The sequence below is a fragment of the Azolla caroliniana genome, unplaced genomic scaffold, assembly GCF_043228905.1.
Source record: "Azolla caroliniana isolate FFs.n. ecotype wild unplaced genomic scaffold, voAzoCaro1.0.p SCAF_7, whole genome shotgun sequence".
Lineage (NCBI taxonomy): Eukaryota > Viridiplantae > Streptophyta > Polypodiopsida > Salviniales > Salviniaceae > Azolla > Azolla caroliniana.
Window position 1 is genome coordinate 7,280,866 of NW_028230442.1, and position 24,476 is coordinate 7,305,341.

At 41.4% G+C, this 24,476-nt stretch overlaps 1 protein-coding gene across 2 annotated transcripts; it reads left to right on the forward strand.

The window, feature by feature from the left end:
* Positions 1 to 14,826: 14,826 nt before the first annotated feature.
* LOC147861757 (Nucleotide-diphospho-sugar transferases superfamily protein) lies at positions 14,827 to 24,155 on the forward strand. Of its 2 annotated transcripts, none has more exons than XM_087322836.1 (11): positions 14,827 to 14,922; positions 15,043 to 15,113; positions 20,913 to 20,961; positions 21,038 to 21,144; positions 21,398 to 21,443; positions 21,810 to 21,944; positions 22,224 to 22,313; positions 22,663 to 22,800; positions 22,905 to 22,988; positions 23,124 to 23,188; positions 23,561 to 24,155. In XM_087322836.1, exons 1-11 carry the CDS (start codon positions 14,872 to 14,874, stop codon positions 23,760 to 23,762), a joined length of 1,038 nt encoding a protein of 345 aa, XP_087178962.1. In that variant the 5' UTR covers positions 14,827 to 14,871; the 3' UTR covers positions 23,763 to 24,155. The 2 variants fall into 2 exon arrangements, with proteins under 2 accessions (XP_087178962.1, XP_087178963.1); XM_087322837.1 differs by having other exon boundaries at positions 22,666 to 22,800.
* Positions 24,156 to 24,476: the final 321 nt, after the last annotated feature.

The following is a 24,476-nucleotide window of genomic DNA, read 5'->3' on the forward strand; positions in this document are numbered from 1 at the left end:
GGAGTCTGTGGACTCCTGTGGTTTTTCCCTCTCAGGGTTTTCCACGTTAAACATCTTGTGTACTCTTCTCTCCTTTTGTATCATGCATCCATTCCCCGTATTTTCTTGTGTTTTGATTCTAAGCTCGGTTGTGGCTGAGTGTTGTTCATAGGGAGTGTGTGTTCCTGACAGGTACTTCCAATGATGTTATCGGTGAATCAGCCCCTGGAAGGCATTCATGTGCTCCGCCATGTTGGAGCCATCTTGGTACCAGAGTCTTACTAGCTTCCGAAATACCGAAACCTGATTAACAACATTTTTGTTTTGAAACATAATGCCGATCTTCTCCCAGAGCTCATGAGCCTTGCTCTCTTCATTGAAGTTGTTGTATAGGCTCATGTCGATGAAACACCGTATGTAGGTCGTTGTCTTCATGTGCATCACTTCCCATATCATGGCGTCGATTTTGTCCGGTCTCTTGTCCCCGAACTGAACCGGCAACCAAAGATCTTTAACCACGAGCATGTCCCTCATCTTCGACTTCCACACGGAATAGTTGGAGCCGGTGAGCTTGAACATACCTCCCAACAATTCATCCATTTTCTGTGTCGTTTCACTCTGATACCACTTTGACAAGAACTACACGCTCTCGATGAACAACGCTCGGCAACAATCGAGTCTAAAATCAAACACAGAAAACGGATAATGAACGCACGACACAGTGAAGAGAAGAGTACACAGAATGTTAACGTGGAAAACCCAAACTAGGGAAAAACCACGGCAGCCCACAGACTGCAAACTATCACTATATCAGAATGTACAATAGTAGAGCACCAAGGCAACGACCTCGAGCTTGCTATCTTCGCCATAGGCGGTGGTTACAACAGAGGCAACGACCTCTTCTTCTTCTCTCTCTCTCTCTCTCTCTCTCTCTCTCTCTCTCTCTGTGTACACTGTTACGCGCTCTAATATTGCGCCAACAAGAATGAAAACAGACATTACTAAAGTTTGCCCTAAGTCATATTTATATTAATATGACTTTTCGGCTATTTACAAATATAGCCCCGATGGACTCTCATAAACATATTTCCGAATATGTCCCTTCATTCAGTGAGCACTCCTCACTGGGCCTGCATCATCCGGCGTTTGCCGGGCACACGTCATCCGGTTCTCACCAGGTCTTCCGTAGCCGGGTACTCGTCATCCGGTTCCAGCCTCGGCCTATCAGCCTCAGTCGAGTTTGCCCATCAGTACTGTTCTTTTCACTTCCTGTCCGGAGGGACCTGTTTGCTAACAACTTTTGACCTTTGAGTGCACTCTCTCAAGGGTGTGTTCACACACTAGACTAGGTTGAGCTTGATTCTCAACACGCCCCCTCAAGCTCAAATTTGGTCGGCTACTTCGGTTGATCTCCGCTTCGGCTTGTATCCGGTTCGAACGGTATCCGGTACATCCGGCTCGTACTCCCCCTCAAGCTTGGCAAGTCAAGGACCGTCAACCCAAGGTCTGACAGGAATTGCCGAAGCTTGTCGGCTCCTAGGGCTTTGGTGAAGATGTCGGTTGTCTGAAGATTCGTAGACATATGTTGAAGGTCGACATCACCAGCCTAAACACGCTCTCAAATGAAGTGATAGTGCACTTCGATATGCTTCGTGCATGTGTAGAACACAGGGTTCCGAGCCAGATAAATATTGCTCATGTTGTCGCAGTAAAGGAGAATCAGATCTTTGATGGGAATGCCCAGATCCTTTAATATCCTCTTAAGCCATACGGCTTCACATGCAGCCACCGTCGCGCCCCCGTATTCGGCTTCTGTGCTCGAAAGAGCAACGGTTGGTTGCATCTTGCTACTCCAGGAGATGGCTCCACTTCCGAGGGAGAAGACAAAACTAGAGGTTGATCGTCGGTCGGCTTTGTAGCCTGACCCGTCGGCATCTGTGTACCCCTCGAGTTGAATTGGCGTGGCTGACTTATAGAGAATGCCATAGTCCATCATTCCGCTCATGTATTGTAGCCCTCTTTTAGCACAATCCACATGGATATCTCGTGGCATTTGCATGAACTGGCTAAGAAGGCCGACCGAATAGCTCAGGTCTGGTCGAGTGATCGTGAGGTAGATAAGACTACCGATCAGTTGTCGATACTGAGTCGGCTCACACTCTGTGGTGCCAAAATTGGCATCTAGTTTGAGGTTTCGGTCGAGAGGTGTTGTCACAGACTTGCCCTCTGTCATCCCGAACTTGTATAACAAGTTGAGAATGTAGTGCCGTTGGGAGATCATAATCCCGGTTGGAGTCTGAATTACCTCGATGCCAAGGAAGTAGTGGAGCTCTTTCATGTCCGTCATCTCGAATTTGTTGGAAAGGAGGGATTTGACCTTGTTGATGTCGACTAGATGCTCACCTCCAATGACCAGATCATCCACGTACAGGATGATGACAATCGGACTTTCGGAATCGCTTCTTACATAAAGAGAATTGTCGGATTTTGACATTCGGAAGTCGATTCAATGAAGATATTGTGTTATCTTTGAGTGCCAAGCACGTGGTGCTTGCTTAAGGCCGTAGAGAGGCTTCTTGAGTCGGCAGATGGCTTCCGTATGAATGTTGGATTCAAAGTCGGGTGGTTGTACCATGTACACCTCCTCTTCTAATTCTCCTTGAAGAAAACCATTATCGACATCCATCTGGTGGAGGTGCCACCCTTTCACTACTGCAAGCGCTATCACGGTTCGCACGGTTGTCATCTTTGCCACCAGGGCAAAGGTCTCTTCATAGTCGACGCCCTGTGTTTGTGCGTAGCCCTTTGCTACGAGTTGAGCTTTGTAGCGGTTGACGGAACCGTCGACGTTGTACTTCACTTTGTAAATCCATCTGCAGCTAATTGCCTTCTTGTGTGGTGAGTGAGGGACGAGATCCCATGTCTCATTCTTGCTGAGAGCTTGCATCTCCTCGTTCATCGCTTCGACCCATCGAGGATCTTTAGCGGCTTCGACAAAGCTCTCTGGTTCTCAAACTGCTGCCACCTTCATCATAAAGGCATAGTGGTATGCCATATAGTCGTTGTAGCCGAATTGGCTAACCGGATTCTTCTCTCGGGTGGAGTGACGGAGTTTCTCATTTGCCGATGTGAGTGCTTTCTCAACTCCGGGTGACCTCATAAGAGGCACATCAAAGCCATTGAACTCACTATCGAGTGAATGAGTCAATTCGTTGCCATCGAAGTGATTGTTCTCATATTCCTGCATTTTGGCCTTCCCTTTGTCCATCTTTGGACTTGGCCGAGATGAGCTTTGGTTGCTCGGAGGCTCTTGTGGTCCACTCAATCTAGTTGAGATCGGACTCTGTTCAAGTATTGACCTTAGTTGATCATCGTCTTCTGTGTTGTCGAGGTCGTTTGTAGATGGTTCGGGAGGAGTCGGCTCGGGTTTGTACCATGATGTCGATTCGTCAAAAACGACATCCCGACTTACACGAGTCTTCCGAGTAGAGGGGTTGAAGCACTTGTACCCCTTTTGTTCTTGTGAGTACCCCACAAGGATGCACTTCTCTGATTTTGGGTCAAGCTTCTGCCGCTTCTCATCGGGAATGTGCACGCATGCAATGGAGCCGAATATCCTTACATGGGATAGATCCGGCTTCTTCCCATAGTACTTCTCGTCGAGGGTGTCAGGAACAGTACTAAGACAGAGAAGGACTTAGTACTAAAAGAAGTATTAGTACTAAGAGAGGTGAAGAACTCTCGAGAGAAGGAAAGAGTGAGTGAGAGGGAGGGAGAGAGAGAGAGAGTGATGATAAGAAAAGATATATATTATGTGAAGAAAATGTACAGTAACTAGGAGGCTTAAGACTGGCGTGGAACCGATTTGGTTCGAAATAATGCCTTCTGCCTCCTTTTATAGTGTTCTAAGGAATACTCCTAAAGTTTCTAGAATGTTCCAGAGAAATTTGGAATATACATCAATTTTCTATAATAAAACATAAATGAAAATAATATTCTATGTATTACAATGTATAATCTAATGGTCAAGAGCTCGACCCATGTAGCATAAGGTCATGGGTTCGAGTCTTGCCATATCATGACATTATCCCCCTTTTAAAACGACGAGTGTAACGAGTCGTTTTGGATTGAGGACCCGGTTTGTCTGGATATTGACGATGGAAGTCTTCAAGAAGAGCACGAGCATTGGTGACATTCTCTATCGGTTCCCAAGTACGCTCGTTGGGACTATATCCTAGCCAATCGACTAGATAGTAGAGCTTGTTGCGAACAAACTTGGAATCAAGGATGGCGGCAACCTCGTACTCAGGTCCATCTTCAAGCTCGATCGGGGGTGGAGGCTGTGTAATACGGCCTGGGATGGTGCTCTCTTGATAGGGTTCGAGGAGAGAACTATGAAACACCGGATGTATCCGAAGTTGTGGAGGTAGATCAAGACGAAAAGCGACATCATTAATCTTTCCTATAATACGGAAAGGACCTAATCGCCGATAATCCAACTTCTCGCATGGGCGAGTAGTCTTGATGTGTCGTCGGAGTAGCCATACCCTATCTCCAATGTTAAAACTAGATGGGAGTCGATGACGATCCGCATAAACCTTGTGTGTTTGTTGAGCTTGTTGGAGATGAGTAGACAAATCCGCTTGTATCTTGCGTAACTTCTCCAAACGATCCTCTGCGCAAGGATTTGTGGACACCTCTAGGGTTTCAAGTACACACCACCAGGGGTGACATCCCGTATAAGCATAAAATGGCGTAACTTTCGTGGATAGAGTTGTTATAGGCAAATTCGACGAAGTGGAGAATATCTGCCCAGTCATCCTGATGATAGCTGAGAAAGCACCGCAGATACTGCTCCAGCGTTTGATTGGTTCGTTCGGCTTGGCCGTCGGTTTGTGGGTGGTAGCCGGAGGAGAGGTTACAACTGACCTTGAGCATGTTAAAAAGGTGCTTCCAGAATTTTGACACGAACTAGGGTCCACGGTCGTTGATGATACTATCGGGAAGTCCATGATGCCGACATACTTCACGCATGACAATTTCGGCAGTGTCTTCATTGGAGATCTCCTTAGTACATGGCAAGAAATGAGCCATCTTCGTATATCGATCGACCACCGTTAGAATCGCATTGAACCCCTTAGAGACTGGAAGATCTGTGATGAAGTCTAGAGCAATGGACTGCCACGGCTTGCTTGGAATTGGTAATGGTTCTAATAAACCATATGGATGATGCCTTGGCATTTTCGCTCTGCAGCATGTATCACAAGTCCGAACAAAATCCTCGACAAATTGTCGCATATAGGGCCACCAGAATGATCGTTGTACTAAATGTAGTGTTTTAGTACTACCAAAATGCCCAGTATATGTGTCATGACAGTTTTGTACTACTTGAAGGCGGCAAGAACCATTAGGAACATACAAAAGTTCTTTAAAGAAGAGTAATCCATCATGGTATTTGAATTGCCGATAGTCCGTACCTGGTGGTTGCGACTGTGAACACGACGCTCGAGAGGGATCAATTTGTGCTAGTATAGCTTGGGCGAACACATCTGTCTTCAAGTCTTCGCGTATGGTATCGATAACACGGGAATCCATGGGCATGTCAAAGATCTATGTTGCTTGTAGTCGTGCCGGTCCCAAGATGACTTGTTTTTGGTTATCGAAAGCTGGCTCGCCGGGACGGGGTGCTAGATACGAATGTCGTGATAATGCATCTGCCTTCCCTTGGTGCTTCCCCGGACGATATGTAATTTTGAAGTCGAAACGCGTGAGGAAGTGGGCCCACCGAGCTTGATGTCGATTCAACACACGAGCATCCTGAAAGTAGGCAAGGTTCTTGTGGTCACTAAATACGGTGACCAGATGAGAGGATCCCTCCAAAAAATGCCTCCATTGCATAAAAGAATCCACTATTGCCAATAGCTCCTTATCATGAATTTCGTAGTTGATTTCGGCAGCGTCAAACTTGCGTGAGTGAAAAGCCACAGGATGTAGCTTCTCATCATTCCCCTGTTGTGATAGAATGCTCCCCAATGCAAAATCTGATGCGTCAGCTTCGATAATGAATGGTTTTTCCGGATCGACATGAGCTAGAATTGGAGCCGAGGTAAATGCCTTTTTAAGACTCTCGAAAGCCACATCCGTTTCTTCAGACCAGATGAACGGTTGTCCCTTCCTGGTAAGTTGTGTGAGAGGTAGAACGATCTTTGAGTAATCTTGTATGAACTTCCGGTAAAAATTGGCAAAGCCTAGGAAGCATTGCACATCCCGCACCGAACGCGGAGTCTGCCATTCTACCACCGTTTTTACCTTAGCTGGGTCCATGGAGATGCCTTCTGACGAAATGATGTAGCCGAGAAATTCCACTTGGTTGCATCCGAAACTACATTTTTCCAGCTTTGCATACAGACCATGTTCTCGAAGTCGTTTTAGTACTAATAGTACATGAGAATCATGTTCTTCTTGGGTCTTTGAATAAACCAGTAGATCATCCAAATAGATGATCAAACAATCATCCAAAAGATCTCGGAATATATCATTAGCCATGTGCTGGAAGACTGCCGGTGCATTAGTGAGGCCGAACGGCATGACCGTATACTCGAAGTGCCCATATCTGGTGCGAAACGCGGTCTTCCATTCGTCTCCTGGTCGGATCCGTACGAGGTTATATGCTCCCCGTAAGTCAATCTTCGTGAAGAACCTGGCACCATTGATCCGTTCTAAAAGACTTGAGATAAGGGGAAGAGCATACCTATTCCTGATTGTAACCTTATTCAGGCCACGATAATCTACAACGAGACGAAGCGATCCATCCTTTTTCTATTTGGTTTACCTATCTTCTTGGCCTATGGGGGCAATTTATTGCAATATGTCCTGGTCCACCGCAGTAAAGACATAGTCGATTTGTACGGCGTCGCTGCTTTTCTTCTTCGGATAATGTCCCTCGACGACGTGTAGTGTCAATCTCCATCGAAGTCGGAGTATTCGCTGGAGGCACATTATATGACTCCCTCGGAAAAGGTCTTGCTACCACTGAGGCATAGGTGGGCTCTAATCTTGCCCTCGGCATCTGTAGCTGTCGTTCCGAACGTCGCTCAAAGAGGCGGTTGTCACATCTCACTGCGCGACTAATTGCTTCTGTTAAGGACTTTGGCTCTTCGGGGAAGGTCAAGAGTAAATCCTTGACATCGTTGCGTAAACCATAACGGAATTGCTCCATCAACGCTTGATCATCCCAAGGGATATCGGCGGCGAGTAGGCGAAAATCTGCAGCGTATGCGGAGGCTAGACGGTCACCTTGGCGTAATCGCCGAATTTTGTTGATTGTGGTCCTGATGCTGTTAGTATCTCCGAAACATGCTTTAAACTCACCTAGAAACTCTTCAAAATTGTTGAGTAACGGAGATTCCTTTTCTAATAGTGGAGCGAACCATGCCAACGTTGAGCCACTTAACAAAGTGCCTACTAAACCCACTCGTGATGCATCGGTGGGATACCGGGAAGGATGCATTTGAATAACTAATCGTACTTGGTTAAGGAACCCTCTAAACTGCAATCGCGTTCCATCGAACTTCGTGGGAAGGCCAATCTTGGGTTCTTTATGAATCCCTTGTGTTCCGGGCCCTTGTTGTTGCATCGCTACGATGGTTGCTTCGAGTTGTTGCACGTGTAACGCAAGTTCCCCATGCTGTTGTTGCGTTTGCTGCTTTTCTAAGGAGATTTGCTGAAGATCCCCCAGCAACCGTTGGTTTTCTTGTTCCAAAGCATGGAACTTCTCTTTCAAGCATTGAAATTCCGAGAAAACAGATTGATATTCTTCAGCGCTAACAATGGCCATGGGATGAAAGAAAAGAGGAATAAGAGATTAGTAGGAAATGAGAGAGACAGAAGGTAGGGCAAAATCGGTTCAAACTGTCAGGAATAGTACTAAGACAAAGAAGGACTTAGTACTAAAAGAAGTATTAGTACTAAGAGAGGTGAAGAACTCTCAAGAGAAGGAAAGAGTGAGTGAGAGGGAGGGAGAGAGAGAGAGAGAGAGAGAGTGAGTGATGATAAGAAAAGATATATATTATGTGAAGAAAATGTACAGTAACTAGGAGGCTTAAGACTGGCGTTGAACCGATTTGGTTCGAAATAATGCCTTGTGCCTCCTTTTATAGTGTTCTAAAGAATACTCCTGAAGTTTCTAGAATGTTCCAGAGAAATTTGGAATATACATCAATTTTCTATAATAAAACATAAATGAAAATAATATTCTACGTATTACAATGTATAATCTAATGGTCAAGAGCTCGACCCATGTAGCATAAGGTCATGGGTTCGAGTCTTGCCATATCATGACATAGGGTAACCTCGTGCACTCCGGATGTTGTGCACCGGTTCATGAGGTAGGCGGCGGTATTTGCAGCTTCTGCCCAATATGATTTGGGCATATGCTTCTCATTTAGCATGGCCCTTGCTACTTCGAGGATGTGCCGATTCTTGCGTTCGGCTACACCATTCAGTTGTGGTGTGTGTTGGCAAGTGAATTCTCGCCGAATTCCTTCTTGTTGAAGGTATGTTGTGAACGCATCAGAGAAGTATTCCTTTCCTCCGTCTGATCGAAGACATCGTACATGACGCCCAGTTGTCTTTTCGACTTCGCTTTTGAATTTTTGGAAGTGTGTAAACACTTCGCTCTTCATCCTCATGGGAAAGATCCATGTGTATCTAGAGAAGTCATTGATGAAGGTAACATAGTACCAACATCCTCCGAACGTAGCTGTCTGTGCCGGTCCCCACACATCCGAGTGGACTACGTCCAATAGGCCTTTGCTCACGTTCCTCTCCTTCGGGAACGGGTGTCGATGTTGCTTGCCAAATTGGCATGCTTCACATACTCTTTCAATCTCTTTCTCTTTGAAGGTCGGGAGCCCAATGACGACTCCTTTCGATTGCATCGCCTTGAGTTTGTTGAGATTGATATGGCCGATTCTTTTATGCCATAACTCTATGTCGATGTTGTGTTTGAGGCCCTTTGCAAACATGCCCGATTTTACCTCATTCGCTTCGAGGATAAACATTCGGCGTTCCCTTCGACCACGAGCAATTAGTCGGCCTTCCTTCTCGATGAAGCAACCTCCTTGGTTGAATCGAACTTGCATCCCTTGCTCCACAATTTGGCCGGCCGAGACCAAATTCTTCGTTATGGTGGGTACATGTAAGACATTTTTTATGCAAGTTTGTTCACCTTCTTTCCCGAATGGGACATTGCCGACATGCCGAATCGGATGAGTGGTGTCGTCTCCGGTCTCGACATAACCAGGTCGATCCGGCTCTCGAAGGTCTTTGAACCATTCTTGATGGGACGTCATATGGTTCGAAGCACCGGAGTCGACGAACCATACATCTTTCGGATTGGAGGCATTAGTCGAAGTAGAGGCCGACATAGGATTTGCTCTATGTCTCATTACAAACATTCCGCCGTGATCTTCATAATCGGAGTTGGTGGCGTAATTGGTGAGTTGTCGGCTTGTGGAAGCCGACTCACGCTTCTTCTTTCGGCACTCTTCTTCATGGTGGCCAATTTTTCCGCAATAACCGCATTCGATCGAGTTTTTTCGACTCGAACCGGAATGGAAGCTCTCCCTTCTTCTGAAGGTTCCTCGATGGCTTCCGCCTTGTTGCCGAATTTGGGAGTTGTTGTCGTAAGTCGGACCTCGTCCGCCACCTTGTCCCTTGCCGAATCAACCTCTTGCTCAGCCACGTCCTCTTCCTCCATTCGAATGCACGTAGAGCATGTGGCCTTCCGAGGCGTTGCTCCTTGTTCGAACATGATTCCCTTCGACCAATAACATAGATTGAACATCAAAGAAAGAGGGAGGATTCTCCCTTGGTACGACGACGGTTCTCATCGATCCGAACCGTGGTGCAAGGCCGCCGAGGCATATTTGCACCATCTCATCATCATCTACATTGACGCTTATTGAGCCAAGCGAGTCACAAAGCTCCTTGATCCTCAAGGTGTAGCTTGTGATGGACATGTCCCGTTGTTGGATGTTATTCAACTCTTGGCAGAGTTGAAGCTTCCTCGCGGTCGTGTTGGCGGTGAAAATCTTTCGTAGATTTTCCCACGCTTCCTTCGGCGTCTTGGCTTCTCGAATGTAACCAAGCATGTGGTCGTGAACACATGTCTCCAAGCAATACATTACTCGACTTGCCGCTTGCTCCTATGTTGAGTAGTTGGCGTCTTCCGGGTCGGGTTGGTTTTCTTGTGCTCCCTTGATGTAACCCCAATAGCCTTGGCCGACAAGGTATTGGTGCATCTTGTACTCCCAAGATGCGAAGTTGTTTCGGTCCAACTTCTCGCTAGGGAGAACGCTCCCCATTTGAGTATTCATGGTGTTCGATGTAGATTTCTTCCTTCTTCTTCTCTCTTGAATACGAGCTATGTAGTCGCACTACGATAGCGATGAGTCGGTTCTTCTTGAACGTCGGCATAGAGCTCAACACATGTGGATGGGCTAGATGGTGCTACCAAACCACTCTGATACCATGTTAAGAATCGGTGGTGATTCTTGACAATGGAATAGACTAGAGATATGTGTTGTGAGTGTGTGTGTGGGTGAGAGAGAAGAGAGGAGAGGAGAAACACTAGATAGATAGATTTTAATCAAGAATAGAATACTCAAGACAATGTATATTACAAAGGAGATTAACCAAACTTAATACAAAGTAGGAGGAGAGTGCTTTATATAGTCACTCTCTCTCTTCATTAACTACCGAAGCTCATGGGTAATGGGGAATGTGAAAGCTCATTAGTTATGTGTCATAGAATATGATTCTATGACACGTAGTTAATGTGTGGATAAGAGTGGTGACTTTTGACCTTTGAGTGCACACTCTCAAGGGTGTGTTCACACACTAAACTAGGTTGAGCTTGATTCTCAACAAGGAGAAAAGAAGAAGCTCTCAAACCCTAACCCAAGAAGAAAAAGAAAAAGAAAGAAAGAGATGAAACCCTAAATGGTACACCCTCTAAGGCAAAATGGGTGACCCTGAAATAAGCCATCTTCTTCCCTTCTTATAGAGGAAAAATAGACACCTATTTTAGCATTCAATGTTTTTATTATTTTATTGGCTTTAAAAGTTGCGCCTATTTTATCATTCAATGCTTTTATTATTATCTTAGCTTTAAAAGAAATTTAGAAAATGGGGGGATAAAATACACCATAATACACATTGGGAGAGACTCAAACTTTCCACGCCTTTGTACACGCATAGTAACCCTAACCACTAGACTAATAACACTTATTTACTATATATTTATTTTCATGTATACATGTCTTTGTGAAATGTGCATATAACCTTGCTTTTTCTCATTTTCTCACACTTGACACGTCACACCATGACAACGACGGACCAGGAATCATGGTTTCCACAATTCAACGAATCGGGCCCCTTCATGCAACTAGAACAGGGAACAATCAAGAAGTTTGATTCTCCATCCTAGTCACAATCAAAGTCAACAAAGCTAAAGTCATTGTGGGCCATATTTGCAGGTTTAACAACATGGTAGATATGGATGCACCACTACCGTAGGATCTTCCAAGGGAAGTACACCTCGCTTGCAAAGGTGATCATGGAACTTTGGGATCACCTAATCGTCTTCCTTCGCGGGTCACATAAAGATATTCAAGGCGAAATGGACTCTGCATCCAAGGCACGAGCATCCTTCATCTTAAAATGGAGTGGAACGCCGATGATACGATTGGAGGGTGACAATATACAATGGTGTTATCTCCCCCTGAAATGGCTCTTCCCACTAAGGACTCCCCCCATGTGGCATCCCCCCACAATCCCTGAACTACAGAAGACCCTTAGTCTTCCCTTCTGAGAAGGATCACTCTAGGCTACACATTGTTTTAGAGTTAATCAAAGTCACGGTGCTCTATATGAGGCCTAGCTCTTGTACATATGGTACTTCATGTATTTCTTCCTAACTAATGGGTAGGGTTTTTTTTTTATATATAACTTTTTCTTTTACAACCTTGGGAACCATTTGTTCGAATTCATCAATAACAGACTAAATAGAGTTAGTGATAGTGGGCATCCTTGCTCAACACCAATAATGTTATTGAATTCCATCATTCATATGCACACAACATATAACCTTCTCATATATAACAAAGAGAGTGAGTGCGAGTGATGCATAATTAGAAGCTCTGGAGTGATTGACAATCACTCTCGCATGGTTTGCTACTAATAGTGTAAATAGAGGTTCGGATCCGTTGGCCAACAAATTGATGTTGAGGTAGACCTTTGTTGATTCATAGAGATGTTTTTATGTCATGTACATGGAAGCCACATATCTATTTGGTACGACTTTTGGTTTTCTTCCTTTTTTTATTCAATATTGTTCTTGGCTATAACCTTTGAAAGTTTGAACTACACTATCCTTGCTTTATCATTTTTCTTGTGGAGAACCTTATCATGCTTGCCATAGCAATGGAAACATCAATAATGATAAGCACACAAATCTAGCAACTTGAAATGTTTGTAATATCTTGGCGACAATAAGGATCTACCCAACAACACTCTTCAAAGGAACTGAACATTAGCTTGCCATAGAAGTTTGGTGGTATGCAATCTTAATTTCGAGGATGTATTATGCATCCTAGTAAATATCCAACCAAAATAGCACAAGTATTATTTGGATCCTTATTAATTAGTACACAACTAGCATGGTTTGTCCCACTATTAGAGACAAGGTCTCCACTTTTAGAGAACTTCGATAGTTTTATCAAGGTGTTTCAAGATACCTCTAGTGTAAGAAAGCAATCATCAAGATTTAAAGGTTACAATAAGGAGATCATATAGCCTTGGATTAACATGCTAGATTTTTGTGTTATTGCATGCAATATCCCTTGAAGTGAGGAAGTGTTGCCAAGCACAAATAGATGCACACCCATGATCAAAGTAGACACATGCCTCAATGATAGTAGCTTCACCTTTAGAGCCAGTGCAAGCACCCATCTTTATTTTTGTCGATGGTTCCATTTCAAAGGATATTGAAGCAACAAGGCAACAAGGACCATTTTCTAAAGCTCAAAAGCAACAAGGTCAAGAAAATTGTATATGTTCCTATTTGTGGTGGTTTAAGGCACATAATGATGAATTGTCCATATAAACCAATATGTCAAGAAATCCAAGTAGTTGTACAAGATAAACTTGTCTCTGGTTGTGTAATTATTGCTCTCCCACTCAATAGCATAGGCTTGAAAAATATTTTTACTTTCATTGTTTTTAACGGATAGCAAAATGCATATATGATGCTTTGCCCATGCTCGAGAACTCAACCTAGTCCTAACCTCCTCCATGGAAATGAAATGAAATGACCTTTTTGTTAACCATTTTCTCCCTCAAACGAACTTTCCTAAGGAGGGCACTAGTTGTTTGTTAGTACAATGAATACACCCTTCTGTCTAATCTATTTAATCTATGGGTTAGGAGGACCTAGAAAGGGTGGGCGTTTAGCCGAGGGTATTGAGAAATGAATACATTTGTGTCCCACAACATACAACCAAACTAAAATAAAAATTCGTAGGTGGGAAAAAATGGGATAGATCCCCACCATGAAGTGAAGAGATTTAAATGAGGCCACCAGAATACATAAATAATGTGCCATTTCATGAGTGATTACTGAAAGTATAGAGAAGTGTAAGAAGAGTAAACTAATAAATTTAGCAAGTAACAAGTATTCATCACTACTCATTAGTTTATATAGAATCCATCTAATTAGTTAGGCGTTTTGAAATCCATTATTTTCACCAAGCATATAAAATAAAATGGAGTGACTTAGGGTACCTAGTTCCCCTAGAATCATGGGAGGTATTCGCCCATTATATGGCTCGCCCACTTGACTTCTTTCAGTTTTTTACTTTTTGAATAATTTAGATGACTACACATGAACCACAGTTGGCTTTTAGGAACGAAGTAGCAAATAACATGTTCTTAGCCAACAATGCCCACTTCAACACAAGTAGATTGGTCCTTATTCCTAAGGAAGTATTTTCCTCCTCGATCAATTGGGGGAGGAGGAATGGGAGGGATACTGGTTGTCTACAACTGATCTTTTGGATTCTTTACTATGAGTGCTTTCGAGACATTTTCTATGTCTATGCAATAGTTAATGTATTTGTCTTTGTTATTCTCGCGGTTCTCGCATGGCATTGAGGTTCCCTATCACTAACAGAAATAATAAAAATATGTGATAACATTGGGTTGTCACTTAATGTATGCATCGCAATCGACAACAGTTCGGTTTGAACTGAACCGAACCGCGAAACCATGGCTTAACGATTTAAACTGTTTCGTTTAGGTTCATGTTTTTGTAAACGGTTTATTTTTCGGTTTGGGTTGGTTCAAGCCTTTATTGGTTTAACGGTTCTCGATTTACATGGTTTGAAACTGCGGTTCAAATGGTTTAAAAAATTAAAATTTGAAAATTAAAATGTCAAAATTTGAATTTTGACCTATCTTGAAAACCAAAACCAAACGACGAAACCACGGTTTAAAGGTTTGAAAGTCTCTTAAACCGTTTGATTTAAGCTTGATTTTTTGGTAACGGTTCGGTTTAAGTTTCAAAATTTTTAAACAATTCGGTTTTAAACAGTTTGAGTTTGACACTCTCGAACCGAACCGAACCGAACCGAACCGTCGCCAATTGTTATGGATGTATATTTTTGCTAAAGGGGGGTTGAGGGGCTATTTCTGTAAATAAAGAGAAGGAGGGCGGGCTATTTTCACAGTTTAGAGAAACAAGAGGGCTTTCTGTGCAAACGTTACGCAAAGAAGACCTTACTGAGAGAGCAAAAGGTCTTCAGTGTGTCAGATGCGTGCGACCCGCTGGCGATGGCGTTTCTCTTCACAGATATGTCTCCGTTTCTGCTCATCCTGCCTCTTGTAAGTTTCTCCTCCTCCTTCTGCTTCCGTTCCTCAGATCCTTTGGATTTCTCACGTTTCGCTTCTTTGCTTTCGCGCTTTCTGCACTCTCTGCTAGCTCTAACAGAGGTCGGATCGCAGGTTCTGTTTTCCTGTGTATGGGTTTTCAGCTATGTCTTCCAATGGTTGCAAGATCTCGACAACGGTGCGCGGTAAGAAAAATAGACACGGTAGAGAAATAATTTTAAATTGAAGAGATGAGTATGTGTTCTTAAGAGAGAAGAGGGAATATGTGTGTTTTAAGAGAGAGGAGAGAGTATGTGTGTGTTAGAGAGACAGAGGAGATATTATGTATTCTTAAGAGAGAAGAGGGAATATGTGTGTTTTAAGAGAGAGGAGAGAGTATGTGTGTGTTAGAGAGACAGAGGAGATATTATGTATTCTTAAGAGAGAAGAGGGAATATGTGTGTTTTAAGAGAGAGGAGAGATTATGTGTGTTAAGAGAGAGGAGAGAGTATGTTTCGACAAGGGAAGGAGAGTGTGCGAGTTTAAAGTAAATCAGAATTAAGTGGAGGTCCTTTATTGCTCGTCTGTGGTTTGTGATAGGTCACCTATGCTCTAGAAGAGAGCACAGATATGCTCCTAAAAGATGAAGTTCCCTCTTGCTGATCCGTCTTGTATCTATTGGTCATTGCTGAATTATCCCACGATAGGGGGTTTGCATTGCAATGAATCGCCTATCCTATACTTGAAAAAGGAATATAGGGAGATTCTTAAAAAAGATCTTTTCTCGTGCTTGTCTTTTTAATCTCTTGGAGATTGCTGCATAGCATGGTGATAGTGGGATTGTGACCATTGAAAGAGATAATTAGATTCTTGTCCTCAGATTTCATATAGGATTAAAGCAAAACAATATCACATAGTGCATGTGGAGTTTCTCAGTGACTTATGATGTTCCAGAATTTTGCTGATGGCATTAAAATAAGTTGAGAGTGCACACTATGATTGAAAGACATATATGTGTGGGGGTAAGTCAAGGTTGAAAATGTGGGGAAAGCAAACTTGATTGGGATTGAAGGTGTAGTAGAGTTTGATATCACATTTTGAAAATTGTTGCATTAAAACATGTATAGTTGGTACTTTCATACGCTGTCTCACATAAAAAACAATGTGAACTGTATGGCGATGGTATGGATCGTGGGCAAGAAGGGATAGGCTCTAAAATGTATTGACGAGTTTGGTTTTCTATTCAGAGAAGGTGATGTTTTTGTAATTTGGTTCACCATTTGTAATGGAATGTGTGGAGTGTGATGTGAGCCTCTGGATCTCTCCATGTCGTGATAAATCGGCACTGGATAAAAGTCTTATTCACTAAGGAATTAATTGAGGCATCATGAATCAAGTATAATTCATTCCATTTTCAAGCCATTTCTACATATCTTACATCCATTTAATATTCAATGTTCTTCTTTTATGTGTCTCTCTAAGTTTTCTTTTGCTTGCTTCCCATGCGATGATTGTAGGAATCGATGTGAGTTTAAAAAGAAATTATGAGCATGTACTCCAAAACCCTCTCCATATCCATAATCCCAATAGGAAGTGACCCAATCATAAGAATTAAGAGCATCTGTATAATAAATATTTGCATCTTGACTTAAAGAAACTTCACAAGAGAACACATTTGAACAATTTTGAACTTTTCCAAGTGGACTTATAGATGCTGTCATCCCATATTTCGACTATGTAGGAAAACATTGGTGTCACCAAAATGTCAATGTATTTCTCGAGACAGAGACTTTATAATTGCCCTCAGATGTATAATATGACCCATGGCAGCGGAAAGAGTATATGAACTATATTTCGGAGGCTAGAATCATGACCTGTGGTACCAAGTGAAACACACAAAGCATTCTTTTACTATCGTAAGACAAGTATGGATTTCAATGCTTATTCCTCTTTTTTCAGACCCCAGACCAAGCAAGACTGAATAGAGCTTTCCGACCAAGAGCTTAAGGACGTGCAAGAAGAGAACCAGGAACAAAATGAACTGTGAAAATCATCTACAATGAACATTCCTAACCGACCAAGCCATCATCAGCCTCAATACCAAAGAAGACCAAGTATTCTTTTCTCCAAGAAGTTTTCAGAGTCGTGGAAGCTGTCCACCATAATGATTTTTGGTTGTTGCATGGACAGAGGCATAGCTTAATCCCTGCCAATGTGTTCCATCCCCAATAGACACACACACACACACAGAAAGAAAGAAAGAAAGAAATATTAACGTCTTTTAAGAGGCCAAAATGGCCTATAAGACCAAACAAGAGATTACATTTTATGTGTTGTCTCGTCTTTGAGAACAACAAATCAAAATAGAATAAATATTACTCAATAAATATAAAAGTAAATAAGATAAAAACAGACGAGGGAATCTGGCTTTTGTCACATGTGAGATTCTCAAGTTAGAAATATTGTAACTTTTTTCTTTGAAAGATCTCTCGTATAGGTCGATCCAGAATGGAGAGGCCTCCGGAGCTAGGGAAGCACCTGCCATGGCGGGAGATAATGGCCTTTATTTGTCGATGACAAGGGTGTTGTGGTCTTAGTCCATGGGGCCGGGGCCTACGGACACGACAAATTGCTATTGCATGATCTATTATAACCCCTTTGTTCTATCCTGGTCAGGAGCCGATTTGTGTATCCCTTGATTGACCCGTAGCATTAGGACTGATGGGGCTAAAGAAAGTTGTGATTTTCCTTTGTGGATGAGCTTGTGTGGCTATATTATTGCCCTTCAACGACTTTTCCCTATGTCTCTTGAGTTCTAGCAAGAAAAATCCTAGGCACCGTTGGTCCTCATATTCCATTAAATTGCGTAGCGGATCAAAGCCTTGTTTAAAGAGGCAATGGTATCTCCCTCTGATTTCATAAAAGACACTACAATGGCAAACATAATATTCTTCGGATTCCACTCCTTGATGACACAATTGACAAATTTTTTCTTCAAGAGGTATTCATGTATATCTCCCCTCCCTACCTCAATCTCTAGCTGATGTGAAGAAGTTTGCAACTACAATATCACACTGCGCATATAAGGTGGCCTGATGATGAATCCATCCTCTGATGTGTGTAAGAAGTGTGTCTTGTTGTGGGTCATCTTTATACTTAGTGAAATTTTGGGGCTGATCCATGTTATCTTTTTTTCCAAGTTAATAATATAAGTTTGGATCACTCTATTCTTTTCCACTTTGGTCATATTTAGATGGGGAGAGTCCAAGCTATATTGGAATGGGGGTAGTGCATTTATAGGCATGCCATGTGACTCAAACCATTGCTGCATTTCGGCATACCAACAATGAATGTCTCCAATTTCAGCCAGTTGTCGTGATGACATAAGTGCCAACCTTGGGTACCTTCGTTTAGGGAGCTCCCAAAGACATTGGATACATGTCACTGATTAGAACAATGCCTCGGTGATTATAGGTGTTGCTCCCATCTTTGCCCGGATTATATCATGGGACACTGATGCTTTCCTCCTTATCATGTGGGCAATCATTGACCCTAAAGGTCTCTCGAAATCTTTCCAATGATTTGTCGTGTTAAGACTCGGTTCCCACATTTTTAATCCATAGAGAAGAGTTGGCGTGACAAGTGTAGTGTATCAAATATGTAACCACAACTTAGTTCGTGGCTCTTGGAACTGCAAATGTGCACATTATCTCTCGAGAGCACCAAGGGTTGCTATCCATGAGAAAGTCGGGCACAAGCAGCCTGCCGTAAGGAGAACCTAGGCCCTGTAAATGTTATTCCTAGGTATATATAGGAGCTTGTGTATTCCGCCTTTTCCTCCCCCAAGAAGAATTCCGGTTCTGATCTTGTTGCCCATGTTTAAATGGTGTTAAACACCATCACTTTAGTTTTTATCTATGTTTATTGACAAACCTTTGTCAGTTCAAAATAGTTTTAAGGCGTTTAGTTGTCTTTGTAGTCCCTCCGGAGAGCCAGAAATTTGCACAATATCATCAGCATATAGTAATATTTATATAGATATACCTGCTAGGCATGCTCCCAAACCCCCGAATCTCTCTATGTAATGTGATACCTCATCTATATAGAGACTGAAGAGAGTGGGTGATAGTGGGCATCCTTGCTTCACTATGGTTGTGCTAGCCACCACCTCTGATAAACAATTGGAAGACTGCACTTTTCCAGACATGGATTCATAGAGTGCATAGATTCCCCATCGCATATTTGTAGGAACACCAAGGGCTTCAAGCTGTTGCATAAGTCGAGCACGTGGCACAATGATGTAGCTCGCTAGGTTAGGGCTAGGTAAGCTTAATTTTGACTTTAATTAGGCTTTTGAATAGTGTTGAGAACTAGAGAGAGAGTCAAACGCAAAGCCAAATTAGCATTGTGCTAGTGGGCATCCTTGCTTCACTCCAATTGTGCTAGCCACCACATCTAACAAACAATTTGAAGACCACTTTCATAGAGTGCATAGATTCCCCATTGCATATCTGTAGGAACACCAAGGGCCTCTAGCCGTTGCATAAGCCGAGCACGTGGCACAGTGATGTAACTCACTAGGTTAGGGCTAGGTAAGCTTAATTTTGACTTTAATTAGGCTTATGAATAGTGTTGAGAACTTGAGAGTGAGTCTAACACAAAGCCAAATTAGCGTTGAAAGTATGCCCAACTAGCCCTTCCTTAATCTTCACCTACGTTTGCAAGCAGCAAGACCAGCACGGGAGTGAGATGGCTTAGGAGTGAGTTCTTGGGTTCGGAACTTCTTGGGGATTCTCACAACATTGTAGCTGCCCAAGAAAATACCCTTGACATGGTATATGTAATTCTGACGATTTCTTTGATTTCATCATTGGGTTTAGAACTTCCTGGGGATTTGGACAGCATTGAAACAGCCTGAAAAATTATGCAATATGGCAAAGAATGTTCTTCCTTCTCCAACATATTCATGTTGCATAGCATGCACAGTCTTTTCTTTATAAGGTTAATGTTATTGCTATTTAAGACTAGGCTTAGCGGTGATTGCTTGAGACTATTGTGAAGAGACAAGGATTACCATCATTGGATTTAAAACTTCTTGGAGATTCTTACAAATTTGGGCACCCCTAAAAAACAATCATTGGTATGGTGTATGTTGGAAAATCAAACACAAAGTGTTCTTCCTTCTCCTCCATAATCATGTTTCACAGTGTGCTTGATCTTTTCTTTGTATCCAAACCTTCGCATCTTGCAATCTCATCAGGTAAGCTGTGTGGGTTGGTTTATGAATTATAGCGCTCCTAACTTGTAACGTCATTGTCATATAATTTGATCTCAGCTGTCAGGTCAATGTATTGTTCCAATCAATGAGCAAATTCTTAAATGCGCTTGTTTGTAGGTCGGCAACATATTTATTCTTCTTTTGTTTCCAAGCTACTATCAAGCTCCCACTTGTGGTTCCATCCTCTAAGAAAATGTTCCCATCTTGATACTACCAACTTGCTTCTAATGTTTTTTGCTGCATAGAGACTACTTGCTGCTCTGAATGAGAATGGCATGTTCACCTGTTTTGACTTTAGTCAAATAATTGTAGAACCTTTGTTGGGAAAACAACTTGATTGGCCTTCTTCCTGCCTGATGAAGCATGGTCTAGTATATGGTGTTGAATGTGAATTTTATCCCCAGATTATATATACCATAGAAAGTAGTTACAGTGTGGTGGTTACACTTGCCATGCTTATTTCTCCGAATGAAAGTTTTTCTTAAATATCTGTGTCGTTGGAGAGCATGTGACAAATATTTCAATGAGCCTTGATGGTTTGTGGAGACGAGCTTATTGAAAATGGCCAAGTTATCATCATCTACTAAGAAAAGAGAATTTAGTTTTATTCCTAAAGGAGTGTAAAGTTTGAGTGACTTTATATGTTGATTATTGAACACAATATCTAGCACTGATTTTTGAGTATTTTGCATATTGCTAACTAAGATGATATGGATTCTGTTAATAGTAATGCGCGGGCAGCAGCATCCTTAGAGGATCCTACATCACTTGAGAAAGTAAGTTCATGCATCAATTTGAATTCTATTTACAAGTCCTATTAATGGTTCTAAATTTTTCTGAAGTCAAGTGCAGGTTCCATGTCCTTCACTGTTTGAATCTGCGCAGAAGTACATATCTATAATAATACCTGCATACAACGAAGAGGATAGACTGCCTATTTACCTTGAAGAGATGCTAAGGTACAACTCTCTGTATCTGACTGCACAAATAAAGTGTCAGTAATAGACATTGAAACCAGCAAGTAAATCTATCTACTTAAGCACTACAGTGTAGATAGATTGATGAAGATTTGCTATTTGTTTGCTATTTTCTGGTGGGATATTCAAGAAATTGAAGTTGGATTTTCTATACCTTGTGATTTATTCTCTGGTTTTCATGCACCTCAATGGTGTCTTGTGCTGATGAAGATTTTCTTGTCACCCTTTCATTCAGATATTTACAACAAAGAGCATTGACTGACAAGACATTTACTTACGAGGTAGGAATTGACTGTATTATCAGTTTTCATGTGTTTACTGTTCTAGTTTTTTCTGTCAAGCATGACATGAACATAAGCTGTATGCTTTGCTTCAATTGCCACGAAATGGATATCACACGTTTTTTAACTTAACCATGTGTATTGGCAATTAATGGACGGGGAGGGGGGGATATGTGTAAAAGTGAGGAATAACAAATAGTTTACCATTAGTTTCACTTGATTATTCAGATCTATTTTGAATTAGTTTCATTTGTTTGAGTATGGAGATCACTGCAGCAACTGATATCATATTGAACCGTCAAAACCTATGTAATTATACGGATTCCAAAAATCTTTTCAAAAATTTAATGAATAAATGACTTGCAGGTGATTATTGTGGATGATGGAAGCAAAGACAATACCGTAAGAGTGGCATTTGATTATGTGAGACGATATTCACTAGATCTTGTTCGTGTTATCAAGCAAGGTAGAAATTATGGGAAAGGTGCAGCAGTGAGGAAGGTAGGCAACCGTACACTGACTTGCAGTCAATATATAAAATACTCTTTAGTGAAATTTCGTATTTTGTACGTTTTGTCAATCAAATGTGCTCTTGCGGTTTCGGCGTAATAGAGTGAAGGATGCTATTTTTTAAAGTTTCACCTACTCATAAGCTTACAAATTCTTAGTGAAGCTTCATATTTTTGTATCTTTGTAGATCAAGTGTAATTTTATGGTTGAGGCTATATAGAGATAAAGAGGCTATTTTTGAAAGTTTCATCTACATGTAACATTGTCAAGGGAATGCTTTGTGCAAGAGGAGTTCTCCTTCTTATGACTGATGCGGATGGGGCTACAAAAATCAGAGACCTAGAGAAGCTTGAAACTGAGGTATTTTCATACAAAGTAAATGCATTACAAATAATTATTCCTGCAATTTTTCTGAAGATAGGATGCATCATAAGGAAAAGTAGTGTTCAGCAAATCAAACGTACTATAATTGCAAGATGATTGCAGATGATTATCGCTTCCTGTTTATCTGAAGGTAGTATGCAAAACAAGAACATGAAATGGATCAAAGTTGCCATTTACGTGACGTCAGAATGTTGTGGAGAAGAGATTGGATATTTGAACACCATTTCTGGGGAACTAGTTTTGCATACAATACATATTATTGTGCTCATATGACTGAATTTGTATATACATCATGTCTTGATTGCATAAACCTTGTGATGAGTAGCAGATAAGGTGCCTAGCGGAGCAGCAAAGTTTGAAGAGAAGTTCAGCAACTAGAGATGAATCATCTCAAGAATTGCAGGAGTCATCTTCTGTGGTGTTTGGATCACGAGCACATCTTGAAGAGAAGGCTCTGGCAACGGTATAATTTGTGTACAAGAGATACCCTATGAACCTTTTTAAGTTTTTACATGTTTTGTTGTAAGAATCAAGGTACCAACCTGCATGAAATCTTATGTTTCTCAGAGGAAATGGTATCGAAATTTTCTCATGAAAGGGTTTCATTTTTGTGTGCTTTTGGTTGCTGGAACTGGAGTCAGGGACACACAGGTTTGTTTATTTCTGTTTTCTTCTTGTCTAAAAGTATTTTCTTGACAATTTTATTAAGCATTTCCTTACATTTTCTTATGCATTTACTTCAACATTTACTTAAGCATCTAATGAATCTTGGTTCTATACATACAGTGTGGGTTTAAAATGTTCACGCGAGCTGCGGCACGTCATCTATTTGTCAATTTGCGGCTAAAGAGGTTAGATGCAAGTGTTTGGGAATTTTTCCTTCACTAGTCAACTCTGTTCCTTTATATCCATGAAATAATATGAGAATACAGCCAAATTTGTACTAGGTATCTTTTATTAGACAATTATAAATGTCTGTCTGATTCAATAATTTAGTAAAAGGACAGCTTTCAGTGTGCTTTTCATAAATGTTTCAAATTGGAGTTTTGGCTTTAGTAATTGGCCAAAGTTCGTTTTCAAATAAAGAGGTGAACTGACTATATGATTGCTCAATAGCACGTATAATTGAGAAAGTGATGAATTGACTAAATAATTGCTTCATCTAAAGACATAATGGGAATAACGAAAAATTTAATGATAAGATAGTTTTGTTCTGTTTGCAGATGGTGCTTTGATGTTGAGTTAGTCTATCTTTGCAAGAGATTTAACATCCCTGTGAAGGAAGTATCTGTGAATTGGACAGAAATACCAGGATCCAAAGTAAATATTCTGAGCATTGCGCACATGCTTATCGAACTAATGTTGATACGACTTGGATATGGATTGCAGATTTGGAAAATCCAAAGAGACTTTATGCTCACTTGAGAGTGTTATACTCTAATAATGCTCTTGGGTACTGAGGTCAATCAAATCTAAAATGATCCAAAGGATTTATTCTTCGACCATTTCAATAAATCTATGCAAAAAAATCTCAACTGCAAATGGATTAATGTTGATGTATGTAGGATTCTAGTTGAACCAACACAAGATGACCAAGAAGGACAAAACAATGGGGGATTTGAGCCACTTCTACTTAGTACGGGAAATCTTTTGCTCAAGAGGACGATTGCAAGGATGTATATATCTTACTCTTTTGACATTGAGACTGGAGTGTCACGACTCCATAAATCATTGCCATTGGTTGGCCAAGGGTTGATATCATGCATGGATTATTAACATATTCTTTACTAAATACATTACACCTTGTGATTCAACAAATCTATGGATTCAAACATCTGCGTGCTGCAAACGCAATTATATGTGAATGAAATGTATGAAAGGTTACTAATAGCTTGTTTCACCTTGTCAATCAGGCAATGCATCCTGAGATTGCAAATACAAGAGATTGATTGCCTTAACACATTTATATTTGGATAAAAGAGAGATATGATACAATTATATGTGAAATCACTAAATTATTGCTGGTTGATAGGTATTTTCATTAATAATAGTAACTAGAGACACCCTTATTAAACTTGATTAGTTTTTTATGTTGATAGTTATGCAATATGCTAGTAATTATGTGAAATTGACTTTTAC

What these genes read in the sequence shown, in the direction of transcription:
- LOC147861757 (XM_087322836.1), top strand. Translation starts at nt 14,872, where the DNA reads ATGGCGTTTCTCTTCACAGATATGTCTCCGTTTCTGCTCATCCTGCCT. An exon ending in TAGAGAAGCTTGAAACTGAG is followed by an intron (nt 22,314 to 22,662) that starts GTATTTTCATAC and finishes TGTGATGAGTAG; the next exon opens with CAGATAAGGTGCCTAGCGGA. An exon ending in GTCAATTTGCGGCTAAAGAG is followed by an intron (nt 23,189 to 23,560) that starts GTTAGATGCAAG and finishes TTCTGTTTGCAG; the next exon opens with ATGGTGCTTTGATGTTGAGT.